Genomic DNA, 27,884 nt, shown 5'->3' with positions numbered 1-27,884 from the left:
TTCCTTTTTCCTTTTCACATGTGGTACAGTCCGTCTTTACACAAGAAAAAAGAGAGAGTTTAAGTCTGCTGAGATGGTTTCTTTGTCCTTTTTTTCTTCTATTCTTAGGAGGGATGCTAAACCGAACTGAGCATAGAGGTATGTAGAATATAGAATATGAACCAGAGTATGCTTTCATTATATCCTTTTCCTTATATCCTGTGTGATGAGCACAGTGACACTGGATCTTCCATATAGGAGGCTTTTAATCACACCTTTCGTTTAACCTCTGACCTCTCTCATCTGGTTTTTGACCTCACCTTCTGACCCTCAAAAACACAAGCTAGAAAATAAGAGCAGGTGCAGGTTTGTTCGTTTGTACGTGTGCTTATGCATGTCCTGCCACTTACCCGGTAGGCATGTGCAGGCTGCTATCGTCAATGATGTCTGGAACTGAGCCACATACCGACAGAGAGGAGGACTACAGGTTTCTCCACAGCATGTTGATGGAGAAGAAGCTTCACTTGCTCTTCAAGGTGAACGCACGTTTGTGCTGTAATGACCTGTGATCGCTCAATCTGTCCATCCAAGTCACAGAATTCACTTTATTTAAGGTGAATTTGGTATTCAGATCCTATTGTTAGCAGTATTATGTGTTTATGTTTTATTATGTACAAGTAATGCCATTGGATTAGAGTACTGTTAATATTATGTACACTGGAAAGTGCCACAATAAGTACTTCAGGTACATATTATGCACTATTAAGATACTTACGTATGATTATAACGTAGACTTAAGTAAAAGGATTAAATACTTTTTTTCCAATTTGCAGATGACAAGAATTATGCACACACACACACACACACACACACACACACACACACACACACACACACACACAAATTCGATGCTGAGTTTAACTAATTTAATTACATGTAAACTTTCCATGAAATGTTGTTACATAAATACAATCTGGTCGGGGGCTGTTCTGGAAGTGATTCAGGGCAACAGGAGTCTCATGGTGGCCTTAGCTCAGCAGTTGCTCTTAATAATTTTTTCCCTTAAAGGCGTCAGCATTTACAGGATTTAACTGTAAAAAACAACTGTATTTTTTTTTACAGCAAGTGCAACAGTGTACTATATTTTCCACCAGTCTCAAAAACATTAAAATCATATCACAGACTCACTGCAGCTGTGTACTATATTAAAGGTTTACATTTACAGTACTTTGGGATTTTTTTTAAATTTCTTTAAATCTATATTAGTAGCCAGTTGCTTTCACAGCAGTAGTATTGGTAGTTATCGATAAGTAACTAGTAATAGTTAAAGTTCCCCTTTACTGCAGAGAAAAGCTTTTGCATGATCCTCTGCTTACTTGCCAGATTCACGAGCAACTGAAGCGTTTTGAGAAGCGAAGCCCCGTCCCCGTCCAGGAGCACACAGTGAATCTGGCCTCAAGTGTAAGTGACCATCTCCAAACATCTTTTGCAGATAGACACACTGCCGAGGATGACAGCTTGACAGAAGAGGGAACAGTTTTGGGGGGAGGTTATCTCACAAATGGTCTTCTCTCACTTTCCTGTCACAAAGAAGCAGCGGTATAATGTGGATTTCTTCTTATGTGTCCTGAATTATGAAATGTTGTCTCAAACGCTGTCACCTCAGATATCATCTTTTGAAAAAGCTGTTTTAAAGGAGTTTTTTTTAAAACTCATGAGCCAAGAGTTAGATCATTGAAGACTGAGCACCGAGCGGGAGCTGCGAAAATCATTCCGTCTAATGTTTCAGGAAAACAATTAATTTCAGATTTAGGCTGAAGTGACAGACAGATGTGCGTCATCCTCACTCCTGTTACCATCCCATCTTTCTTTCATTTTCATCCATCCCCATGACTAATTTGTATATTTCGATTATCCCCCACCTTTATTTCTGATTTCACCACCTTTGTCCTGGACAAAGTCCAAATTGAATTTTTTTTTAACACTTTTCCCTTCCATATATTCTTCTCTCCACCCCTAAACGTTCCCTCCCTTCCATTATCTTTACCTCTCCACCCCTTTTCTTGTTCTCTTTTCCTTCCATTTCTTCTTTTTTCATATCCATATACTGTAATATCTGCCATGTTTCCATTCTGTCTCTCTGCTACGCTCCCCCACTTCAGCTCCCTCCCTTCAGTCCCCTTGCTTCAGATTCAGTACGACAGCCACTCTCTGCCTGGCTTAAATCATCAGGACCTACTGCAAGGGCCAAACCGAGGTTCTGTTTCCCCTCAGAGAGGCTTCTGTTTGCTCACAGTGGAAACTAATGACCTTCATGCATTGTGTCTCTGGAGTGTGCCTCGACATCTTGAAGCAGTAGAAGTCATTACAGTAATATGCCTGACAAGACGGGCGACTGCACACAGTCACTCGCCGCCTCTCCACTTGCTGCCGACGGTCAAGGCTGCTCTGTTTTAGCTGTCACCACAGCTGTCGTGTAGCCTTGAACATTCAGGAGCGTTCTCTTTTTTTTTCCGACAGTGGCTCGAGACGCAAAGCTAAAACAGGAAACAGACAAATGGCTCACACCAGGATGAGAAAACTCCCCGTGAGGCAAACAGGGTTTTAGGAAAGTGTCTGAAATAATGACAGAACTGACGTTGTGTCCGGCAGATATAAATTTCATGAACCTTTTATGCCTTTTTGCTTGTTTCCCTGCCTGAAAACGTCACAAAAGCCTTAACATAAAGAGTACCTCTAATTATAAACATCCGACCTCGCTCTTCTTCCCTGTTCCAGTTGGCAGAGGAACTCATATACCAGGGTTGGAGAGAGGAAGTCAAAGAGCTGCTTGCCCTCATTTCCAAACCCCACTTTCAGGTAAAAATATTTCCTTCCACAGTGACATGTTACTGTAACTTCACATGCGTCAAGCTAAAGCTTCCCCTCTCCCTGGGCCAGTTATATCATTTTTAGCAAAGGGAATGTATATACAAAGGATGCAAGATGCAGATATTAGCTGCAAATCATGTAAAACAGGCACAGAGAGATGCTAAATGGCTTGTTCTCATGAATTTGAACTGACTTAAAGTTAAACAGTTTATTAGCATACAGCCAGAGGTAAAGCGTATCATCAACATGTTGATCCCATATTTTTTATTTACAGTAGAACACAGAAAACACAGCAGAGATAATGCACCATTCTAAGAAAAATATTAGCTCAATTTGAATTTCATGGAAGCAATGTGTCTCAAAAAGGTTTCCCAGGGACATGTTTACCACTGTGAAACACCCCATCTTCTTTTAACTACAATCTGTAAATACCTGGGAACTGAGGAGACAAGCTGCTGGATTTTTGGGAGGGGAATGCTGCCCCATTCCTGTCTGATAGTGATAATATTAGCATTGTCTTGGATGAGAGTATATGTTGTTCTAAAACCTTTCAGCATTCATGGTGCAAGCTTCCAATTCCATACCAGAGATGCAGGCTTTTGAACTGAAAGCTGATAACAAGCCAGATGGTGCCTCTCCTCTGTAGTCCAGAAGAATTTTGAACCGTCTGACCACAGAAAGGTTTTCCTCTTTTCTTCGGTCCTTTTCAAAAGTACCTGAAAGAGCTTTAACCTGCATTTATGGATGGCATAGTGAACTGTGTTTACAGGCAATGATTTCTGAAGCACTCTGAGCCCATGCAATGCCTGTATATAAAATGTCATTGAATCTACTCTGGTCAAAAGCATCCACGCTTCGTACTGATGTCCATTTATATTTCTCTCACAATCCAGGAGCGCCTCCAGAATTTTTTCATTTGGGGGCCACTTAAAATATTGGGGTGGCACACTGAAAACAGAATTTCCAGTTTTATTATGCTGTTGGCAAATATTGGTTACATTAAAAATATGGCAAAAAAGAGAGGGAAAAGAATTATATGCCTAGTTAATTTCCAGCTATTAACCCTTTAAAACTGGTCGGAGCGGCTCCGTTTTGCGTAACTATTTTTAAATCCCGGTAGCTCTGCAACCACGTAAGCTAGAGCAATAATTTTTTTTACATATGAAACCGGAGAAGTTGTACTTACATCTTATGCCATCAGCTTGTCCTAGGTCACGGTTTTCTTCCACATATAGCTTTGCAAAACCTGCATAAAAAGCGCTTGCAGCAACAAAAACATAATATTCCAGGAACACGTTTTGCTGATCCGATCAGCTGTTCATAACACTTCCTACGTTGGAATAGACGTCAGCGAGAACTTTCGCATGTCCGCCATTACCTGCCCGAAACCGGAAGTGACGTCATTTTCGCGGAAATGTAGTTTTTTTTACTGTCAGGGCCTCAGAGCCTATACTGGTGTTTTTAAAAGTTATCTTTGACTTTATGACTTTCTGTGTCGTTTCTGGGATGCTTAGAACTCGAATTGCACTGCTGGAAATAGTTTATTTTGATGCATATGCTGCTTTTTTGCAAATTTGCACTATAATATTTATTTTCGTTTTTTCTGCAGTATATAAAAATTGGTGTATTTCAAAAGTAAAACTATGAAGACACTTCAAATAAATTTCCTGTGGTGGGAAACTAGTTTGTGCAACTTTTTTGTATTTACAGTTTTCAGGGATAAGCCTCTTAAATTTCTCTAACTAGAAATATATGTTAAAAAAACAAAAACGATTTTCAATTTTTTTGTAGTTTATTGCACTTTTTTGCAATTTATGTAATTACTATGCACTTAATGCATACATATTATTAAAATTTGGGCTATAATGGTTGTATTGATGTATATCAACTTGAAATGCTCCCAAAATTGGCACTACAGCATGTAAAAATATAATATAAGCTCTGGCGGACTTGGTTCTATGGTAGGTCTTAAAGGGTTAAACTTCATGTCACTGAAAATAGGTACATATGAAAACCAAATAAATTTTTAAATTCATAATAATCTGTTTTAAGCAGGAATAGATAACAAGTTAATGTTTCAACTCATTATAGGATGTCTTCCTCTCTGTTATGCTCACATTCATTAAAACTATTACCAACATAGGACTGTCATACCAGGGGGGCCACTTTTTTGGGGGGGGGGGAGTTAGCAAATTTTGAGCGGTGGCCAGTGGCCCCCCTGACCCCCTCTTGGTGCGCCCCTGTCACAATCAAACAAACAAAATCATTTCAGTAGTACATATGACATCCATCTCAGACCTTCTTTTAACAAGGTGTACAAGAACTTAAAGTTAACCAGCACAATTTTACCGTCTACACCTTGTAAAACTAGCAGTAGAAAAGTTAAAGAGCTTAAAAAATCCACTGCGTTCTCTCTTGTCCCTCCCACTCACCACTTTGTGTTCTTCTAAATCACAGAGGAGGTGACTACTCAGCAATGATTATTTTAATAGAAAAGCTTTAGCGAAATTTATCAGTAGACTTGTAAATTACCTTGTAGTGTTTCACTATAAGTGTACACAAACATAAAAAAAATAAAAGGAAGACAGACAGAAATCAATATATGATCTCACGTGCTTGCTTCTGGTGTTGTCATTTTGATAGTTTAAACATTTCTTATGTTTTCTATGCTATATTGTAAATAAAAAAATAAAATAAAAATAATAAAAACATCATTGCAATCTGTTTTATTTACATTTATTTACATTTTACATGGCATTCTGACTTTTTCAGAATTGGTTAAAGGCCTGTAACACTATGCCAGTGCACATTCAGCAATCAGCCAGTATATAAGCTGGTGAAGAGCTGCTCTGTCAGTGAGTGGGACAGCTTTGAATGGTTTGCCTGAGGATGAGATGACATAAGATGAGTCTTTAAGCAACCAGTGAGTAGCAAGTGTTTGCCTGTAGCAGAAGTGGTTTCCCTTTGATTTGGTTAAACATCTCCTTTACTTTTCAGGATATTTTAGCTTGTGGTCCTTTTGTTTGGCTGAAATAGCACTGCAGCAGACTCTGTGAGTGGAGTCCTTAATGAAATATTATTTTCTCACAACTCACTCTATTTGGCTTTTTCTTTTCCTGGTTATACTAATGTTAATCCCCTCATCTCCTAGCCAGGCACTTAGCACACAGCATGAAAGGTGTGTATAGCGGTGGATGTGGCTTCTAATATGCAGTGCTTTGAGTATAAAAGTGCTATATGAGTAAAGCTCCATTTTTAGGATCCGTTGTAAAGAATTTCATGTGGTATAGACGTCTGTGATTTGCAGTGAGCCATCAGGAGCCCAGCCACTGGACCAGTTTTAATACTTCCCGGTTTGTCTTGCTCTAAAGCTCTAAAGCTGCAATTGTTGCAAATGTTGTAACAAGAGACAAGATTTCACATTTACCCAGCACACCCATTATGAAACATGGAAATCTTTAGCTGCTGATAACTTTACACTTTGCTACTGAGAGATAGATCAGAAAATCAACACTGCCCTCATGCCTGTCTTTTAACAGCGCGTTAGCTTAGCTTAGCAAGAAGACAAAGAGTGACCTAATTGGAGATGCAGCTAACTTGTTTTATTAGAAAAAACAGACACAAAAAATAGAAAAAATATTCATTAGAATAGTTTCTAAGTGCCAGTAAGAAGGTTTTGTAAAGTTTGAACAGAAGTAGACTATCTTTTTTTCCCGTTTACAGTTTTTATCTTATGCTAGTAATTCACAGCTTCTTGGTATTTTCAAGAGCGATAGAAAAGAGGTGTCAGTCTTATCTAAGTATTCAAGGAACTGACTCTTCTTGCTACACACAAACATTACTTGAACTGTGAAAGAGTGCATGTTTCTTCCATAAGGATTTCCAGATATGATGATGAAATATGAGATACGAGACCAAATGTGCCAATCCAGCCAAAAAAACATGTTGCTTTGTTCACGTCTGTCTCAGCTCTCCAGCACCAAAGATTCAATGGCAACAATGAAAAGTAATTGTGTACTTCTCAGTAATTTTTTCCAAGATAGTTGACATTAAAATTATAGCTGACAGCTCAATCTCCACTCATGATACACGCACACATATACATTAAACGACTTACAGTATATGTTTCCTACAATCCACTCTTATATGAGTCACTCAAAGTGGCAAATTAATCCAACCGTAAAGTTAATTTAAACTGACTTCACCTCATCATTCTGCAGCTGAGAGGTGCTGACATCTATTAACCACACTAGCACTGAAGCTAATCTACTCCCGAGTTATGTTTATTAGTGTGCACTCATATAGAGGTCCAGACTCCTCAAACGCACAGTTCCTTCTTTCAGATCTGCTGACAGTCATTTTTCAGATGCACATACACATACACGTAGCATACGTACACAGCGCATATGGTTTTCCAGTGAACTGCAGAAGTTGTGGCTTTTCCTAATGAGGAGCAGAAGCCAGCCGACAACTAACAGGTTTGTTTGAACAGTCCTAATGACCTGTTTGTTCTTGGCCACAGTGCACGGGCTCGCACATACTTATAAGAGACACTGGGTATAATATCCTGTAAATGAATGTTTGTTTTTTTAAAAACCTGTCTGTGAAAGTGGCCAGAGACACGTTGCTCACTCATTGGCAGCTTCTGAGGAGAGTAACTGTTGATGGATATGCGGATAACAAGTAGACTAACTGACAGATGGATTGGCTGATTGTTAAAATTAAGTTGATGAGCACATGTTCCCCCCCCTCTTCTCATTCTTTCTTATTACAGTAAATGACCTTTTTGTTTGGAACTGCATCTTGCAGAGGCTCGCAGAGAGAGGGATTAACATTTATCCCGTGTGTTGCTTTTCAGCAAACAAAACCAGGGATTTCACACTGCCAAAGCAATCAGATCAAAAAGAATTTAAATGAACTGTCTGGGTATTGATAGCGAGTCAAAGATCAATTCGCTGGGAAGTGATCCTTTATAAGATGCGTGATGTTTGAGCTGAGCCAGATGGCTGCAGGCAGAGCCAGTGTTAGTGATGAGGGGGAGCTGCTTTCAGGTGGCCCACAGGCTGGTGGTACATTCCAAACTAAATCATGCTGACATTCCAGGAAGAAACTGCTGCCTCTGGATTAGGTAAGTGTATTCGGGGCGAAGCTTGGCTGTCAACCTTTCGAAGACTACACTTTACCTAACAGATGATCTAAACATGTAAGCTGGTGACATTAGGGACACTGGGGATAGCGGGGACAGCAGTTCTACTGCCTGCCTAAATTCAAACTGGATGAGTTTTCCAATGAAACCTCTAGCATTTGTCCACAGGCTGAATCTGACAGCAGCTTGACAGCCAGCATGCCTCATTATGCTCAGAGTATGCATGGCCTGGGACACTTACAGAGGAGTATTTCTTTTCAGTGCATGTCAGATTGACTGGACTCAGCCCAGTGTATTTCCAGAATCCCAGAATGCAAAGTGACATAACTCAAAGCTGACCACCATCTTGACTGTTTTTTCTATTCCTTTTGCAGAGTCTCCTGCATGTCCATGACGCTGTAGCTCAGAGAGACTTTGAGCCTGTTCTGCCACCCATACCTGATGACGCACTGGAGGACGAGGAGGATTCGGTCAAAATTGTCAGTTTGGTCAAAACCAAAGAGCCTCTGGTCAGTACGGTCCGCTCAAAGGTCAGGTTTTAAAAAAGAAACCGACAGAGAGAGAGCCACGACGCAGCGGTTATTGTGAATCTTCATTTAACTCTTAGCAGCGAAACAAATAAACACATTTGATACAACTAATTTCCAGTGACAGAGGCCAGAGGCCAGTTACAAAAACGTCATGGCAAGAAAATGAATTCCTTCTGTCTGTGCTGCGTGCCAGCTTGTCTCTAATACGGCCTGCCTGGTCTCAGACCTCACGCAAAACATAGAGAAATGCAAACATTTAGGTCAAAGCTACCATGTAACGAGGCAACTGTGCCTAAAAATGCGCAATTTGTCCAGCCACATTAACTGACACACACGGACAATCCAGCGCAATGAGCACATCTAATAGGCTGAAGTTTTCTCCAGGGACTGAATTCATGCTGTGTTGCTGAACAGCGTGACTGCTAAAGCTGCGTATGCCAAGGTGTAGCAGGACGAAAGCCTTTGACAGGAAACATGACAGGAAACCTTAGCGAATGTTGCTGCGGCAGCCTGGATCACATTTGCCTCTAGGCTGAAACACAAGGCAGCTTTCCTCAGCTCGAAATTTACAGAGTCAATTCTTCCACATCTCTTTTGCCATATATCTGCAGAGACGAGCGGCACAGTTCCAGCATTGTTGTGCAGATGTGCGTGGTGTGCAAAACTTGTGTGTATAAACAGCCCAAAAAAAAACCCCCTCTTAATGGCATTTTAAAGCCGTTCTGCTCGTTTAGAATGATTGTTACTGATGAAGATCAACTAGTTTCGAGGTCTTTAATCAAAGCTTATTTTCTCGATGGTATCGGAATGATTCCCCGTATTCAACATTCAGCCATTGTCAGTTTTTTTTTTTTTAGATATTTCCTGGATCAAGTGAAACGGGACAGGAAACCAGTAAAACTACAAAGCGTGCATACCTCTGCCAATGCCACAAATCCTCTAAATTTGTTATTATAATCGTTTTTTTCAGTTGCTTCTGGATCAAAATCTCCATAAAGTAAGTGATTGATAGCAGTGGGGTTCATATGGCAGGTTTTTCCCCCATTCAAGTATGCCCAGTAGTTTATTAGAAAATAGAAGAAATGTCCTCAAATGCAAAGTGAAAATGTCTTTTGAAAAATCCTGGATCTACATCACAAAACCAGGCTTTTCTATTATTTTGTACTGTTGCTTTACTTTCCAACAGATGTCAGTGAATTCTAATGGCAGCTTTCTGAGATATCTCACTAAGAAAAAGACAAACAAACAGCGCAGAAATCCCAGCGACGGGTTTAATTTAAATATGTTTTCAGGATAAATATGAATGTAATTTACTTAATGACGGACATTTTTGCCTTTTGTGTGTGTGTGTGCTCCTGTGTTAGTGATTGAGCTTCCAAAAGGCACTTCGGACCAATAATGGAGAACATACTTTTGTATTGATCCCAAAACTAGATTGGAAGGGGACTGACCTTTTTCTGACATAGTCTCTTTGATCAATCCAACATGTTTTCCAGACAACAGGGTTACACCCGCGCATGAGCTGATTGTAGTCAGCTACATAAGATGCTCTTTCCATTGCGATTTGCTCCACATCAATAACATCTGTTGAAAATAATGCTGATTTGAATAACCTTTTCCAGCGCTTTGTGTGTTACATGAAGGCAGCCGCCTAAATGGGCCCGTCTTGATACAAATAACCTTCCCTGAAATGAGGGGACTTTAAATAAGAAGCTTGTCTAGGCCCTAATAAATTCAACATGTTACTTTCACTCGCCATTGTTTGACCTCTTTGCCTCTCTGCATCTGCTCGTATGCTTGTCCATTCATTCACTAATCACCGTCCTTAAGGGAGCAACAATTAAGAGGGATACATCCACCGGGGCTATTGTTGTGGCGAGGATCATGAGAGGAGGTGCAGCTGACAAAAGCGGTAAGCTGATAGACTCTTGATTGCAAATATGCTTCCTTTCATCCTCGTGTACATTAAGTTGCAGAAACGCTGTGATTGTACATTTCCATGTTTTAAAGAAAAGCATGAGGTACAGGTTTCCATATTAATGTCCAATGCTTTGAAGGCCTCATCCATGAAGGCGATGAGCTGAAAGAGGTGAATGGAGTCTCACTAGAGCACAGGAAGCCAAAGGAAATCCTTCCTCTGCTGGTTAGTCTCACATGTTTTCTCTGTTCAGTTGCATACAGTTTGCTTTAATGTATGATGACAGTATTAGCTTTTTTTTTCACCTTGTCAACAAATCTCATTAAGCCACCAAAACCAATAAACCTTTCCACTTTACTTAAACTTTCACTTCTGTAAAAAAATTCTTGTTCACCTTTTTACAATATTTCTGTAAGGTTTGTTACAGAAATAACAAACCTTTAACTTTAACTTTAATGTTAAAGTTCGAACATTACAAGGTTGACAAAATTTTATGGTTTTGAACAGATTACAGTAGCGTGTTACTCACCTAAGACAAGGCTGGGTTTGTGAACTGGAACTCTTTGCTCTGTTAGCCAAATGTGTTAACACATTTAAATTTAGGTCAGGGTAAAGAGTAATATCACAAGCTAACCGCATTTTTTTAAACTTTTCTTTGAGGTAAAATTTTATAGGACCAAGGCTAGAAGTATATTGTAACATGTAATGAAAAAAATCTGAGTAGCCAGAACGCTATAAATCTTACATAAGGTAACAACATGAGGAAAAATTGAGAAAACATCAAATGCTATCACATCATGTTGCTAATATTTTGATTTCTCTCAGATTGTTTACAGTCTTCATCAGAGGCTCCTATCTTCAAATCCATTTTTTCCTACTTTCAATTTAAAGTGAGATTTATTTGTCAGTAAAAAACCAAACCAAAACAAAATGTTTTTCTGTTGCTACTTTGAGTAATAGCTAGCTTAGCTTAACAGCTAGAAACAGGAAAATGTAGCTAGCTAAAATAATACAAAAGTACTTTGGTGATTGCGGAAGCCTAAAAAATAAAGAAGTATGCCAATAATTAAGGTTTAAAAATGCATATTTATTTAATGTTTTAATCAATTTATTGTTTAAGATTTTCACAGATCCAGGCAATTTGTTCCCCTTGTTTCGACTGTTTTGTATAAAAATATGGAAGCGGTATCTCAAACTGTTGCTTTCATGCCACTGTGTTTGTGCAGGCTCGCTCTAAGGATGAAGTCAGGTTCAAAATTATTCCTGCATACTCCAGGGAAGAAATGTCAACAACTAAGCAAAAGGTACAAAGAATATTAACCATAACACTCATGTTAGCGTGCATTGTGCATGGACATTAGCATGCGATGCGGCTGCATGGAGAAAACTGTCCACCTGGTTTCAGTAAAAAACGTATGAAATCAGCGATATCTCGTGTGTTGGGTTATATTTTGTGTTTCTGCCACAATGCTGTCACTGCTGCTGCAGGGTTCTCAAGAAGTAAGCACAGATCAGACCGTCAAGGATAAGACGCTCACGTCATTACAACTTACAGCTTTTTATCATTTAAACTGTATTGACTCAATTTAACATCAACAATGAATCCCTACCTTATGTGGAAAAATTCAAGTTCAACAATCTTTTAGCTAGAACTAATTGTAGGCCATCTTCACCACACAGAGTGTATGTCCAAGCTGGAAACTGTTAGAGACGCTAGAGAGCATTTGCAATGGATTAAGACAAATTATTTTCAGTGATTGTGGTCATTTCTCAAAACTGACACCAACATATGTGAAGAAACACCGCACAGTCCATTGCCAGGATACAGAAGTTCGTGAAGCTGCTGTGGAAAAACAGAAATGTGAATAAATAAATGAAAAAAGGCATTGTGTATTTTCCTTTCACCAGTATGTCTGCTTGAAGGCTGTATAATGTCATAGTTTTCTTTCCTCAGCTGTTTGTGCGAGCTCTGTTTGACTATGATCCCAATCAAGATCCTAGCATTCCATGCAAGGACGCTGCACTCGCCTTTAAAAGGGGTGACGTCCTCCAGATTGTCAGCATGGAGGATGACACCTGGTGGCAGGCCTGTCACCTTGAGGACAGCAACGGTGGAGCTGGGCTCATCCCCTCGAAGGAGCTGCATGAAAGGTCTTTTTCCTGCTTTTAAGTCACTTGACTTTAAAACTCTGAATGGACACATCTATCCTGCTTTCATTCTGCCTTCCTGTTTTTTGGCTTACTACAGAAGAGTCGCTCTACAGCGACCCAAAGCTCTGTTCCAGCCTCGGAGAGTCAAGCCACCAGGTGATGCACCCCTTTGGCCCATAAACTCACCACACCTGAAAAGTATAAAATGTTTTCTATTAAGCTATTGAAGGTCATGTTTAATGGTCAGGGTGACCCCGGCCACCCTCCTCTTGTACTAACTTCGATTGTTCTGTCCACATGCTTCACAGAGGAGGAGGAGGAAGGTACTGTCAGTTACCATTTGCTTTCGAAACCTTACCTTCAGAATAATTGTCATGATGTAATGAGTATGTTTTGGGTTTTGGTTTGGGGTTTTCTGTTTGTACCTAAGATGTAACATCTAAAACCAATCTGGCCGACTCAAGCGTGCTTTACCTTTTAGTTTCGAAGATTAAAGCTTTGTTAATGGTTGTTAATGGTTCTCCTTTTTTATCTATGATTTCCTTTCTCCTCTTTCTTCCAGTTTTTCCAGTCACGGAGGATGCAGACTATAGAGCTATAACAGGGATCCATGTTGGTAAGATGTTTGACTTGTCCCACTCAAATCCCACTAATGGAAAAGGGGCCAGACTGCTACTCCAAAATATAACTCGGGGGCATTTCAACCTGAACGATCACAAAAACACACATATTTAAACTCTGTAATAAAAACCAAAAAAGGAGACCCTAGTTGTATTTTGCTGTACAAACCAGTTCATTTGGTGATGTAGTTCTGTGGTTTGTAGATTTAGAGGAAAGGAATATAACAGCAAATGTGGTTTCAGCTGCACAGTTTATCCCATTTGTCTTGATCTCATGGATTGGAAATAATGTCTTGTGTGCATATGAGCAGTGCAGGATGTTCATATGGGGAAGTGCACTTGTGGCTGATTGTAAAAAGGCTCCTTTCGTCTGTAAAAGGAAAGGTAATTACAGATATTGCGCAATATCACTTCAAAGAGTCGTATACAGTTAATAATGTGCATTTCATCTTATCTGAGGCCACGTTCCACCTGAGGACAGAGCTTCAGACTCTTTATTTTGCGTGTACATCCTGAGTGATGCATGCATAGCAATCAGAGAGACAGTGAATGAAGGAGAAGGGATGTGGTGGTGTATATGCACCCGCTACAGTAACACAGCTGCTATTATTTATATATATATATTTATAGTCTGCCTGTGTTTATCATAAAAATTTGGCCCTAGAGAGACGTCTGTGGTGGGCACTATCATAGAAGCAGCTGAGGTATTTTGGTAGATAGGTAGGTGGGTCTGTCTGACTGCAGAGAGATTCTATTACAACAATACTGTGTTACAACTTTGCAATATGTAGTCATACAACTTACTAAAGAGCTTTGTAAAGGGTGTTAGTAGAGTACCGTGTGCCCATTTAACTCGAGTCTGACTGCGTGTGTGTATGTCATGGCAAAATCATGATCCACAGCACATTTTCTTGAACCGAATCTGTCACAAAGGCAGTGAGTAAAGCTTATTTTGAAACAACTTTTATAAAGTGGCATCACGGTTAGCACTGATGACTCACAGCAAGAAGGTCCGGGGGTTCAAATCCAGTCTGTGTGGTGTTTACTGTGCATGTTCTCCCCGTGTGTGCATGGGTTCTCTTCAGGTACTCTGGCTTCTTATAAGCAGAAGAAATATAAGCAGTCAAGAGGAATATATACAAAACAATAGTAAGGGGGGTGGCTGTAGCTCAGGTGGTAGAGCCAGTCACCTACTAACTGGAAGGTTCGATCCCAGTCTGCATGCCAAATATCCTTGGGCAGGACACCAACCCCATGCTGCTCTCCGATGCATCCATCGGTGTGTGCATGTTAGATAGAAAGCACTTAGAAACAGCAGAGAAAAAAGTGCTTGTGGGTAGATGAGGCTAGTTGTGTAAAGCTCTTTGAGTGCTCAGATAGAGTAGAAAAGTGCTCTATAAGAACCAGTCCATTTACCATTTACAATAGAAAGGCAGGGGTTACTCAGACCATGGTTCAGATAAAGGCCCAATCTCTGCCTTTTTAAATAGTACGAACAGCAGCAGTAATCTCTGCTCTGAAGTAAAAGCTCTGAAATATATGGAGATGCTTTTCATTTATCATATTTTCTCTTGTTAAATGACAAATATGTGAAAAAAGCTATTTTTAACCATAGTTTGTTTGTCTATTACTTGTCAGTCACAAGCGCCTTGAGCGAACTGTTTGATTTGGTGCTATAAAAGTCAAATTGAATTGAACTGAATTGAAAGTTGTTACCAACTTTCATAATCTTTTATTATGAAATATGGTAGGACCAAGATTTACAAAACAGACTTAATTTAATATTCAACATGACGCATAATGAGTAACTGACACAGAAAGCTGTTTTCCTATACATCCAGCCACCTCCAACCACAGCTATCGCCACCAGATGGCAATATCTGTGGTTGGAGATCTAAGGCACTTCAGCATTGACTTTGTTTTTCTGACCTGGAAGCTAAGTTCATGTTTTATTCTTGAGTCACAACCAAACAAATGGTTCTTCAGTGGAGTAGTCCCAAACCAGGAATCTACTCCAAAGTGAAGTAAAAAAATTGTCTTGTCATTCAGTTTCCTTAATTGATAACACTGAATCATTCAGTGCCACCTAATGATCAGTTAAACAGTATTGTTGACATGAAGGGCTCAGGCCCAGCTCACAGCATGTTGTATGCTGGCCTGTTACTCGGTGTTACATCACACTGATCAGTAAATCTGAAATATCTTTTAGTATCTCTACAAATGTGGGGCTGGGAGCATTTTCAGTCACTGATGATAATTTGTCTGCCAGAATGATTTAAGACTGACAAATACAAGATGGCTTTGTGCAGAGCGTATTTGATTTTAGGAAATAAGATTTGTTTTTTTGCCGTGTAACATTATTTCTTATACAGTTTGTATAACCCGCATATTTGAGAGAGCTCATCATTTTAAATCCAGTGTAAACAAAAGTTTGAAATCATATTGGTATGTTTCTCAGAATGAAGCCTAGAGAGGAAATGGATAGACATGCTTACAAAGTGAAATTATGGTTGACGTCAGAAAGGCCTTGGCACCGTCACTTAGTTAACATCATGAAAGAAATCAAGTCTGCCAAGCCCGGCCCGACCACAGTCGCATGGCAGAGGCTGGATTTCAGACAGGATAGCAGTGACGCGTGACAGACTGAATTATTGTCTCTTAAATAAGACGTGTGCTGCTCAGGAGAGCAGTTGACACCAGATGGTTTCTTGAATTGTGTTCTCTTGTCCTTAATAATTCTCAATGCTTTTCCCTTTCCACTGTATAAAACAAGAGTTCTGGTCTTTTTAACCACGATGAGAGCAAAAACCAGACGCAGGTCAATTAAACCTAGATTAAATCAAGGCTTACGCAACTCTGCTGACTATTAATGTGTGAAAATGTGCTCTGAATAAAATTAAATTAAATTAAAATTCTTCAGACTTAAGAAATAACTAGTAATGTTGTCCTCTTTAAGCAAAAAACAAGGAGGGAGCGACAGAAATGTTTTAGAAGATTTTAGCACTAACAATGGATTAAATGATGTGTATGAAAGGAAACACACAGATGATGAAACAGTATAATCAACAGACTTGGCCATAAAAACCTTTATGCTGCTTCTTTAATTTTACAAAGCACAGCTTTACTGTTATGATTCACTTCCACCAAAAAAGCCCTAAAGATCCACTGCAAGCTGCCTGCCCAACATCAGAAGCAAGACAGGCAAAGTTAGCCAAACTTAGTGCATTCAGTAGTTAAAGAGACAGATCTTTCCCTCAAGAATACGTGGCTAACACTAATAACAGAGCCAAACTGAGAGTTAATGTTTTCAACGTGATGAGAAATATTGCTCCAAATGTTGCCCAGTGTTGGTTTGCTTGCACATATAAATAACTGTACACACCAGAGGCTTTGTAGCCCTGCCTCAAATGAACTAACCCAGGTTTTTAGGACCACCATATATCTACAGCTACCTTTCCAGTTATACACCTTACTGAAGGGTCTCTGTGTCTCTTTGCCAGCTGGTTTAAGAAGGAGTTTCCGTCTTGGTAGAAAGAGCAGCTGGGCCAAAGAAGCTGCTCGGTTCAGGAGATGGAGCGCCGGGGTACACAGCTCAATTTGTCCACCTACCTACATAAAGGTGATCCCCTACCACAGGGAGCCAAAGGACAGACATCGAGTGGTCATCCTGGTTGGTATGTATGATCAAAAAAACAAAAAAAAGTGTATGGGGGGGTATTTTTAAGACGTTTTAGGGGAGAGATATGAGGTGCGTCCAAAGTCAGAGGCTCCATCCTTTGAAGGCCACATTTGATGGCTTCTTACGTCAAAGCAAGGCGACGAAGGCTGTCCAAATTCGAAGGCTCCTCCAGCCGAGGCCTACAAATGCGTCCTCCTTTCCCTCGGATTTGAAGGATGCATCAGGCAAATCCTTTTCAACCCACTCTATCCCAAGATTTATTGTGCATTGGTGGTTGTAAAACATTTTTTGGAAAAGAAAAATGGCAGATGGTCCAAGCAAAGCAGTCCAGGGATAAACTTTTAAAGTCAGCAATGGGTTTTATTGCACTTAAATATCCAACTGTTCCAAATATTAAATTAACAAAGAATCCTAAAAAGTTAGATTTTGTCAAATTCAGGGGTGAGCAACTCCAGGCCTCAAGGTCCTGCAGGTTTTAGATGTGTCCTTGACCCAATAAAGAGGTGATTCAAATGGCTAAATTACCTCCTCAACATGTCTTGAAACTCTCCAGAGGCCTGGTGATGAACTAATCATTTGATTCAGGTTTGTTGACCCAGAGTGATATCTAAAACCTGCAGGACACTGGCCCTTGAGGCCTGGAGTTGCCTACCCCTGGTCTAATTTATCAGCCACTCACTTCCGGCCTTCTCGACCTTCCTTTGTGTCCTTGGAGGGATGGAGCCCCTGAATTTGGACACACTTATGGTGGGTTAGGAGAGTCAAAACTCCAAAAAATATTGCATTCAGATTTTGTAGAGCTATCCAAGTCCAATACCTCATTAAAAACAAAAATCTCTGTAAAATGTAGATTTTATGACGAGCACTTGTATGATGAACTAGGCAGGAAAATTATGCTTTTCTTAGTGGAATAGAAAAGAAAGGATTACGGAGCAGTGGCTGTATGATTATGATTTATACAATTCACTGACATTCCTGCCTTGGACAAAACAGCATCTGGGCTGATTGCTGATTTTTTTTTTTCTAAGATGATGTTTAGTAAATGATTAAAGTCAACAGGGAGTTTTTGCTACTTTAAAGAAAAAGGAAAAAGCATTGCATTTTTTGATGATGATGAAAAAATTGATGATGATACAAAACAATGAGTTTTTAAAAAAAATGCTGTCATAGTCTTTTTTTTCCGTAGTTTTCACTGGCACATTAATGTCCAGCTGATTCCCCTGGGTGTACAAGACTTATCTCTGTGTGTGCAGTATCCACCTGAACACACCCACGCTGTGTGGAGAGTAATTTTATCAAAAAATGCCATAAACTTGTAAAAAAAAAAAGAGAGAGAGAGTTAAATAATGTGCCAGTGAGATGATGGAGATAACAGCATAAATATTTCCATGCAGTTTAAGGTGTATTAGTCAGTTATATTCTGTTTTATATCATCCTGTAGCTTCCTTTTTTTTAGCCCTTGCAAAAATTTCAGAAATGCCAGAGTCCCATTTACGTAAAGCACGGTATTATTGAAAATGTTGTTGATCAAAAGAAAAGGTAATGCGTTAATGAAGATTTATGTTCCCACTCGTGAGCACAAGAACAATCCTTTCCCATCAGAAACACGTAAACACTGTCAGAAAACTCAAAGTCAGAATATACCGTGCTCTCTTAAGTTACCTAGCGGCCCACCCCAGATTCACTTCTCTGCCAGCCCTGCAGGCCTGCTCTATGTATCTCTGAGCTCTATCTCTCCCCAGGGAATTTTAGATTGAGCCCCGCTGAAGGTCTTTTTAATGTCATATTACGATACAACTGTAGGTCGCCTGTGACTGAGGAGAACGGAGGGCAGACGAGAAGCGGAGAGACGGAAAAAGCGGTAAAGAAAATTGAAAGCGGAAGGCAGAGAGGCGAGAAACACAAAGAGCTGAAGAGATGCAAAAACAATACCAGATAGAGAATAGATAGAAAATAAATAAATAAATAAATAAAAGAATGGAGAGAAAGTGATGGATGGCGGAGACGATCCCTCATAATGTCAGCCAAGTGCTCCATCATCAACTTGGAACAGTTAAGACAGCTTGGATTTAGATTTGGACCTCTTTAATTGAGTTGGAGCTAACCCCGACTCTGGATTACGTTTTACTGTCTGCTGTGAGGGTTCTTCATTGACCGGAGGTCATCATTAAGAATATATAGCTTATTGGCAATGAAAGTTATAGACGGGAAAACCAAAACCTTGGATCACTAAACCAGGACCAGCTGGATGATGTTTGACCAGGTTTGAAATATATCCTTTCAGTTTGCACTGCATATGCACTTTGAATGAAACAATAGACCGCTATGCCCCAGGAAAGTTGGTGAAATTGACTGCCAGCCACTTAAAGCGCCCACAGATCGTGTAACTCTTGAAAAGGAAAGCATCCACAAAGCCCGATGATGCTCCTCTCCGGTTCTGTGCGGCAGCTGTGAAACGCATTAGAAGTGTAAGAGCGGAGAGTCCATAAACCTGATATTTTGTAATGTATCAAGCTCATGCAACCTAGTGATGGAAAAGGCAGGTATGTCAGGAATCCCACTTTCAGACAGAGCTCCATTAGAGTCTGATGCAATCTGGGGCTGCCGAAACCTGCTCTAGAAGAAAATCCCAGATGCTACAGCACGCGTGTGTGTGTGCGCGCTTCATCCTGTGCATCCTACACTATAATGACATTGATACTGCGTGGCTTTGCAGATGTCACATTTAAGTGCAATCCTATGTATTTTCCAGAGGGTATAGGAGCGTTAAACGTTCGATAGGGGGGACGCAGACAGACGCTGAAAATCTGAATGAAATCAGAGCTCTGTCTGACTTTCTCTCGCTCTGTCGCTCCCTCTCTGATGGTAAAGACAGATGCGTCATTTGATGTTGGGCTTGTCTTGAGGAAAACATTAGTACACATTAGTGATACTTGGAATGAATACCCACATGGAGAACACTGTGTTTTGATATTTGTCTCGAGGGCCCAGCGGCGTTGGCGTTAATGAACTGAAGAGGAGGCTGCTGATCTCCGACCCCGACCGCTATGGCGTCACCGTACCCCGTAAGAGAGACGCTTTCAAGTTCCTCGACTGTCATCTCCTGCACGCTAAAATGCGTTTCATCTCCCGCCTGCCGTGCTCTTCTCTTACAGACACCACACGGGAGAAGAGAAGGCAGGAAAGCGAAGGTGTGGATTATCATTTTGTGTCAGTCCACATGTTTGAAGAGCTCATTCTGAGTCACAGGTACTCCATTAGCATGTGTTCCCATGGTATTGAAAATAATCTCGCTTGCATTTTGTCCACTCACTCTGTCTTCTCTGCCGTTTTAATTGTTTTCATGTCTGTTCCTGTCCCTGATGCTTTCTGCCTCCAGGTTTATTGAGTATGGGAGTTACAGAGGTCACTACTATGGAACAAGTCTAGACTCTGTGCACAGAGTGATGGCAGAGGGCAAGGTCTGCCTCCTGGATGCTCACCCCAGTGTAAGCATTCAAAAAGTCATGTGTCCCTAATAAACAGTTCACGCTGATTCTTCATACTAAATAATCACTCATTGTGAGGCAGTGCCTTTTTCAGGAATGGAAATTTACAGTTTCTGTTTTTGTCCTATGGCCTATTCACGTTGAACTAATAAAAGTAAAGTTTCCAAGTCCTGTGTCTTACCACAAGGGTTTAGTTTTTTATTTTAGTTATGTTGGGAAGCCAGTAAGGAATCACACTGTACTTGCTTTTTTGCATGAGCTGTGGAGCAGTAGCATGAGCCCTCTCACTTTTTAAACCCTGCAGTTTAAAGCAACAAATAGGGACTGAATACTCTGCGTCTATCAGAAGAAGAACATTCCTGTGTGGACTTTTCCCCAAGTTAGCTTTAGGATATGAGGGCAGTCCAAATTTGTGGGGGGAAAAATGGGATAAAATCATAGACTGTTTATAAAAGATGAGCATTATCCAACAGGACATCATCTGTAGATCTTTGAAGTCCCACTTTGAAGCCTGACATTCACAGCTTGTTTTCTGGGAGCCAGAACATTTTGAACATGTAATTAAACCGAGGGTGGGGTGCAGGGAAGTTTTCAGTTAACACCAGCAAGTTTAGTAGGCAAAGTGACTGTATGGGTACACTGCACAAGAACAGCTATTTGCTAAACACGGATAACTGCTAGTACAACTTTATTATTCTTTGGTCATATAGGCACTAACACCAAACAAGGTCAAATAGACGCCAAGCAGGCGTTAACTGCCCCTCTTTTAAAAATAATCATTCCCCACTTAAAACAGAACTTTGAGCCATCTAAGAGGTACAAATAAATAAATAATAATCCCACAAATAGTTATCACAAAGGGGGAAATTAACGATCCAGGCCAAAACAGTTTTTGAACCAGACTGCTAACATGTTTTTACTCCAAGGTTAACATTTGGAAATGTGTGGGAATTTGAGGAAATGCAGTTTTTGTCATTTTTTTCTACAGTTCTCGTGATTCTTTCTGTCAACCTTAGAGACTGCCACTTTATCCAGTCCCTAATACTATTAGGTTACACATGTCAGTGAGCTAAAAAATTATTCATTTTGGGGAAATTTAACCGATTCTTTCATTGTTTTGCTGATAACATCTGGATTTCTTTTCCTGTGAAATCTAATGACCCCAATTCATTAAGTTTAGTTAGATTGCCTTAAAGAATTGGTTAAACATTAATTTTCTTAATTTTAATGAACAGAAATGAAAACAGAGATTGTTATGTTTGGTTGTGGTGAGCAGCTGCAGGACTGTTTCCTCTGTGTTGGCTCTCTCACTACTCCATTAGTACCTACTCGGACCGACTTGACTTGGATCGACTGGTTTTCCATTAAAATCCAGTACTATCTAATGTCCATGGTTGTCGTCATAGCAACACTGCAGAGCATCCCGTAACGTAATTAGTATGCGAACACGGAAGGCTAAACCAAAGTGGATGTCAAGGCAACAATATACCTGGTATTCTGTTGCTTCTCATCAGACTCGGGGGCCAGGGCGTTGTTTTTTGTAGCCATTTTCCTCGTTTCCGGGTTTCAAAAATGGCAGTTTTGATCTTCGTGAATGAGACACTCTCGTGACTCATCAAGTGATGCCACTGACCAGCCAATCGGTGGCATGCAGTCTGACGACGTCACATTTTAGTACCTGCTTGGATTGCTTTTAACCGTGGCCGAGCAGGTACTATTTTAGTACCTGGTACTATGACTTATTGGAAAACCCTGAAAACCCTGGCGAAGCGTGCCGAGTCAATCCGAGTAGGTAGGCTAATAGTAGGCTAATGGAAAAGGGGCTTATGGGTCGTTCATTTATCAATCTGTTAAAAACTTGGGTGTGATTGTTGACAGCTCTTTTAACTTGGGTAAACAGATTATTTCCGTGATAAAACTGCTTCTTTTACCAGTTGAGATTATTGGCCAAAGTGCAGCCTTGCCTTTCCTATGACTCATGACTCAGAGTCATACATGCTCTTATTATGACAAGACTGTATTAGGACAGAAATGGGACACGAAAACATGAACATATTACTCCAATTTTAGCTTCACTCCATTTGAGTCCTGTCAACTTTAGGTTTAATTGTAACATTTTAATGATTGTTTTTAAGTTTCTAATTGGGCTGGCACCACTGTCTTTGACTGATCTTATTCATGCTCATACTCCTGTCAGAGCACTAAGGCTTTCTACTCAGATGATCCTCAATAGTCCGAGATTTAGCCTTTAAAAATAGTGGACACAGAGCTCTCACATTGTGGCCCTGAGTCTCTGGAATGCCTTATTATTTCATATTAGAACTGACCAAACAGTTGCTACATTTAAGTCATTCCTCAGGACTCATTTCTACTCTCTGGCCTTCATGTCGAGCTAAACCTAGACATCTTGTAATTATTTTGTTTGTTGCTATTGACAGCCTGTGAAGCATTTTGGTCAACCGTGGTTGTTTTAAATGTCCTATACCAATAAACTTGACCTTGACCTTGATGGTTTGTCAGGACTGTAAAAGCCTTTGGACCTTTGGACAAACCTTTTAATTATACGCTGTGTCCCACTGCTCGTTGTAATCCGGTTTTATATCGGATAGCAACATTTCTGCTTGGTTAAATGGGAAATGAGTGAACAGTTAAAGTAAGATTTCTACTCGGCTCCACATGAGTTGGTGAGACACATGAGACAATATTCTTCTAGAGAAAAAACAACAGTTTCTAAGCTCTCACAAGTAATTACTTTGCCACAGTTGAAGTAACAGTAGTAGCTTTACATCATGGGAGTTGGACATAATTATGATTTTGTGTTTTTCTGCCAAACAGAATCTGAAGCAGTGGCCCAGTCTTCAGAAAACACATGTGTATTGTTTAGACAACATATTTTATTACAGATACTTGCCTTCTGTCTTCAACTAATCTAATCCTCTTTTGTTCCAACAGAAAATAAAGCGTGTGTACACGTCAGAATTTAAACCATACGTGGTGTTTGTCAAGCCACCGCGCATAGAGGAGCTACGCCTCACCAGACGGAGAGCTAAATTTGTCTGCGATGAAGAGGATACTAACCAAGTCAGGATCTTTTCAGTAAGAAAAAACACACACAGTCCAGCAATCGCATGGTGAATTAAGGTTCCTGTTCCATGTAACACACATGACAGTATGAGGACAAACATTGTGGCACACGCCCCTAACTAACACACACCTTAGTTTACACTGGTCCTGTGGTTTGCATTTAGAAGACATGGGAAGTTACAAAACTGCTTTCTGATTGGCTTCTTCTTCGATAAGATAACATTTAAGGAAGCGTATTTGTGTCAGAGATAAAGGTTTCAGCTTATGTGTGATATTGATCATGATTTAAATGGGAAAAAACTAAAAGAAAACAAAAACAAAAACCTATCTGTAACAATAAATACATGATAGCAAGGAAGCACATTAAATAGGGAAACACACTTAAATTATTCACCAAATTGATGTAGACTGAAGAGTCTGTGCATTTTATATTGTTCTGTTGAGTCTCTGCTCACTTTAAAACTGAAGTATCTGAAGTTGGTGGGGCACAGCGGAATCAAAACATGCTCAGTAACTTTAAAAATGCCCATCTGGGTTCAGATTCATTGTTTGGCCACATGTGCCCAGGTTGCCCTTATCAAACCCACAGGGTCACACAGCTGTGTTGCAGTAAGTTTTTGGTACTGTCCATTCAGAGCTGAGGCTCGTCTCAAAGGGCTGTGTTTTCAACTCGCGTGAAAAGGCTTCTTGTGCCTTAGCCGACAACTTGTCATATCTCGGCATAATGTTTGTGTGTCTGCAAAAAACTGGACAAGTGGAGAACAAAAGAAGTGACAAGCCTAAAAAAATATATACAACCGCTGATCCGTATCTGAAAGCCAGAAAAGGTCTTTCAGTTGATCCATATACTGTTTACTGAAACCTCATCAGACATCTCAGTGTGAAGTTTTTGGTTAAAATCGTCATCAATATTAGACAGAGGAGGTCAGGAGACAGGTATGGCAGTTGAGCTTCAGCTGTAAAACACAGTGGAGGCTCTGTCATGGTTTGTGGGTTTACCCACTGGTACTGAAGATTTTGTCAAAATTGACGGAATTATGAGCACAGAAACCTACCGTCAGATTTGGATGATGCAGTAACTTTTGGAAAGCATTTGTTTAGCAACAGCTTCATTTCTCAGCACCACAGTGATCCCAAACACACTGCCGATGCAGTAAAGTCACACCTGGATAGAAAAACATACAATGGCTTTCCCAGAGGCTGGACCTCAAATTTATTGAAGCAGTGTGGGATCATCTTGACAGAAAAGCTAACAAAAGGCAGCCAACATCCAAAGAAGAGCTTTGAATGTCCTTCGAGAAGCCTGGGGAACTATTCCTGAAGACTACTGAGAGAAATGACAAGAAAGCTGCCTAAGGGAGTTTAGACTGTGTTGAAGAATAAAGCTGGTCATATCAAATATTGACTTTCAACTGCACAAACTGATTTTGCCAGTACTTCCATTTATGTTTACACATTTCAGTACATTACTGCACCTATCTCCCGTTCTCCTGACAAAATATAAAGAAATGAGCAGTTGTTTTGCACAACACTATACGCCACTCCATCTAGGGATATAATCTTTGTTGTCTGATGGATACTAGCGACGCTATTTTTCTTTCACAGGAGGCGGATTTTGAGGACATGATTGACTTGGCTGAAAACATGGAGCGCCAGTACGGTCACCTGTTTGACAAGGTGATTGTTAACGGAGATATCGCCTCTGCGTTCAGAGAGCTGAGGTCAGACCTCGAGAAGATTCAGGAGGCACGGGTCCAGTGGGTGCCTACAGAGTGGAGCTGCTCCTCACCAACAAAAGCACGGAGAAGCTGTAGTCATCTGCCCAGCTGGATTTGAGATTTATATATGAAGTTAGTAAGAAAAACAAATTAATAAAAATATAACATAGCTGTATGTAACGTGTCATTTTAGAACAAACAACATGGAAGACTGAATTTCATATTTTAATCCTGGGCTAAACAAAAGCTGCGATTTCTAAAGTTTTCCATATTGTCTTTTGTGCGCATCCAGTTAAACAGAATTCATTTCTCCACTTCTCTCCATCTGTCTCTGCTCCTGCTTTTCTGTTGGCATTTGGCTGAAAACATTTCAGTTTGCAGAAGAAGAACAAGAAGAAGGGGGAAAAAAGGAAACTCTCCAGAGCTTGTGGCTGAGTGTAATGCCTCCCTGCCAAGTCGCAAACATCAGCATGTAATTATTCTGACAGCTGCTGCACTTCAATTAACTGTAATGTACACCAGAGAAATATTATTAGTAGCAGTCAGGGAGGCTTTTTTTGCCAGCTACATGCTATATGGAGCAGGGACACAAACATGATAATAATCATAAACTTTAGCTGAAGCAAGATGAAAAACCGTTTTATGGTTGCGAACAGCAGAATGGTGCAAATACTGCAAAGACCCAAAGGTGCAGCAGGTCCAATAACTAATTGTTAAGTGCTCTATTCTGAAAATCACCTTTGTTATAGAACATTAACCACAACGAGGTGTCTTTTACCCGAAAACATATTGAGACAATTAAAAACAATTGGCAGAAACTCACCATTAGTGACACTCCATTAACAAATACTCATATTTGAGCATCACAGCTGGTCGTCGGGTGCAAATTTTAGTCCTCTCGCTCACACATGGCGGGTAATCCAATGTTTTTATGGCTGCATTTCTCTACAGCCGTGGTGTTTCCTTCCTCGTTATGGATGGTGTGCTCAATTGGGTGTGAAGGAGTGTTAATGGCTCTATCATGTCGTGTTTGCGAGGAAGAGAGAGCAGCGTGATGTGGGGAGACGGTAATGGCTTTCAAGGGACGTGGGCCTTCGTAGACGTACGGAGAGAAGTTATGACAGCATATAAAATTGTACTTTAAAAACACAGTGAGGCTAGACGTAGTCGATCAGGCTGCAGAGGTAAAGAGAGCATCATCGAGTGTCAAATATTTATTTGTCTTTGGAAAGCTTATTGTAAGAGTCAAACATAACTGAGTGGACGCAGACAGCATAGATGCATCCACTGGTATGTCTGCATTTCTTTCTTTCTTTCTTATTTTCTATTTTAAATGCAGACTCAAGACAACACTCGACACTCTTGCCAGGTCTGAAGCCCAACCTGAGCCAAAGTGTGGCAGTGTAATTTCATCACACCGCTGAGAATCTGCAGGCACCCTCTGAGATCATAACGATGCCATTAAAGACACCAGAGTGCTCCAATGAAAACCCGCCGTTTTATGTTCAGAGTAGCTCCCACTTCAAACATTACACAGAAGTATGATGTCAATTGGTCTCGGATAATTTGGCTCAGTCATGTAGCTGTCTATCTGAAGAATGTAACAATAAATACAACCAATGTTAAACAACATCTAGTTTTTTAGCAGGAAACGTTCATTACTTTTAAACAACCGACACAGTAAAGCACATGCTAAAAGTATATGGGAGATACTTACACAAACCTAAAGCAGGAAGGGAAAGGTTCTGAGTTTATTGCAGAATACTGTAGGTTTAGAGAGTCTTTGGCTGACTCATTTGTGCTGACACTAACCCCAAAAAACTTTGCAACACAAAAATCTCAAAAAGACAATTTTGCAACCAATAAGGAATCAAATTCTAATTTTCACCTCAACTTTTTTGCTCAGTTTTGGTTTCCACCCACTCTAGAGGCAAATGGCTAGCTCCTTAGGCGCTAAATGCTACACTGCTTTCATGAGCTAGTCACCAAGTTTGTCAGTTTGCTCAAGCATCAACAGACATGCTAATGCTTTGTCTTTGTGGCCTTCATCAGAGCATAACATCATTAGGGTGTTTATTGGCATGGCCAAAATACATTGAAGAAATAGACTTAAGTCACTGAAATGGGTGTTGAAGTTTTATGCTAGCACTACCTATTTATCTTGATGCTACAGTTATTTGATTTTGATTAGCACCATGTCTGAATGTACCGGGGAAATGCATCCTCTTTAGAAACTTAAGTTGTCAGTTTATTGTTAATTGCTAACTAATTAGAGTGCTTGAGCTGCTTCATTTCCACTAACTGCAGGCTGTAAACTAAAACAATTGGCTAAAAAAAAATACTGAAATGCTAAAATAGGACACAGCACCAGCAGCATGCAACAGAATTTACAACATTCAACAGCGCTATCAATAATTGTCTGTTTGAACCAAACGGATTAGAAATAATAATAATAAAAAGAATGCTTGGCAATCAGTTTCTCTGCTTCACACTTTGCTGGATGTTTGTCCCTTTGGATAGGCCTGGAGTTTGTGAACCTGCACGACACATACACAGACACAAGTGCCAAAGTATCCAAACAAAACGAGATATATATCCTTCCACTTGAATTTTTTTACAGGTCTCCTGGCTGCCAAATGTAGGCGTGTTCCCAGCTAATATCAACAGTTGAGCCGGTGAACATATCACAGAGGGACAGGA

At 40.2% G+C, this 27,884-nt stretch overlaps 1 protein-coding gene across 1 annotated transcript; it reads left to right on the top strand.

Annotated features, from left to right (window-relative positions):
• Window positions 1-46: 46 nt before the first annotated feature.
• On the top strand, window positions 47-27,646 carry LOC116335236 (MAGUK p55 subfamily member 7-like). Its single transcript, XM_039601814.1, has 19 exons — window positions 47-138; window positions 397-515; window positions 1,363-1,440; window positions 2,758-2,838; window positions 8,371-8,505; window positions 10,357-10,438; window positions 10,584-10,669; window positions 11,671-11,748; window positions 12,399-12,595; window positions 12,693-12,751; window positions 12,904-12,918; window positions 13,158-13,211; window positions 16,716-16,889; window positions 19,879-19,959; window positions 20,050-20,143; window positions 20,274-20,382; window positions 23,335-23,478; window positions 25,072-25,316; window positions 25,559-27,646. Exons 1-18 carry the CDS (start codon window positions 114-116, stop codon window positions 25,300-25,302), a joined length of 1,842 nt encoding a protein of 613 aa, XP_039457748.1. The 5' UTR covers window positions 47-113; the 3' UTR covers window positions 25,303-25,316; window positions 25,559-27,646.
• Window positions 27,647-27,884: the final 238 nt, after the last annotated feature.

The sequence above is a fragment of the Oreochromis aureus genome, linkage group 18, assembly GCF_013358895.1.
Source record: "Oreochromis aureus strain Israel breed Guangdong linkage group 18, ZZ_aureus, whole genome shotgun sequence".
Lineage (NCBI taxonomy): Eukaryota > Metazoa > Chordata > Actinopteri > Cichliformes > Cichlidae > Oreochromis > Oreochromis aureus.
This window is presented reverse-complemented; position numbering and strand designations above follow the sequence as displayed.

Coding starts and splice junctions, on each gene's coding strand:
- LOC116335236 (XM_039601814.1), top strand. CDS start 114: ATGCTAAACCGAACTGAGCATAGAG. Junction 10,439..10,583: donor AGGTGCAGCTGACAAAAGCG/GTAAGCTGATAG, acceptor AATGCTTTGAAG/GCCTCATCCATGAAGGCGAT. Junction 20,383..23,334: donor TCCTGGATGCTCACCCCAGT/GTAAGCATTCAA, acceptor TTGTTCCAACAG/AAAATAAAGCGTGTGTACAC.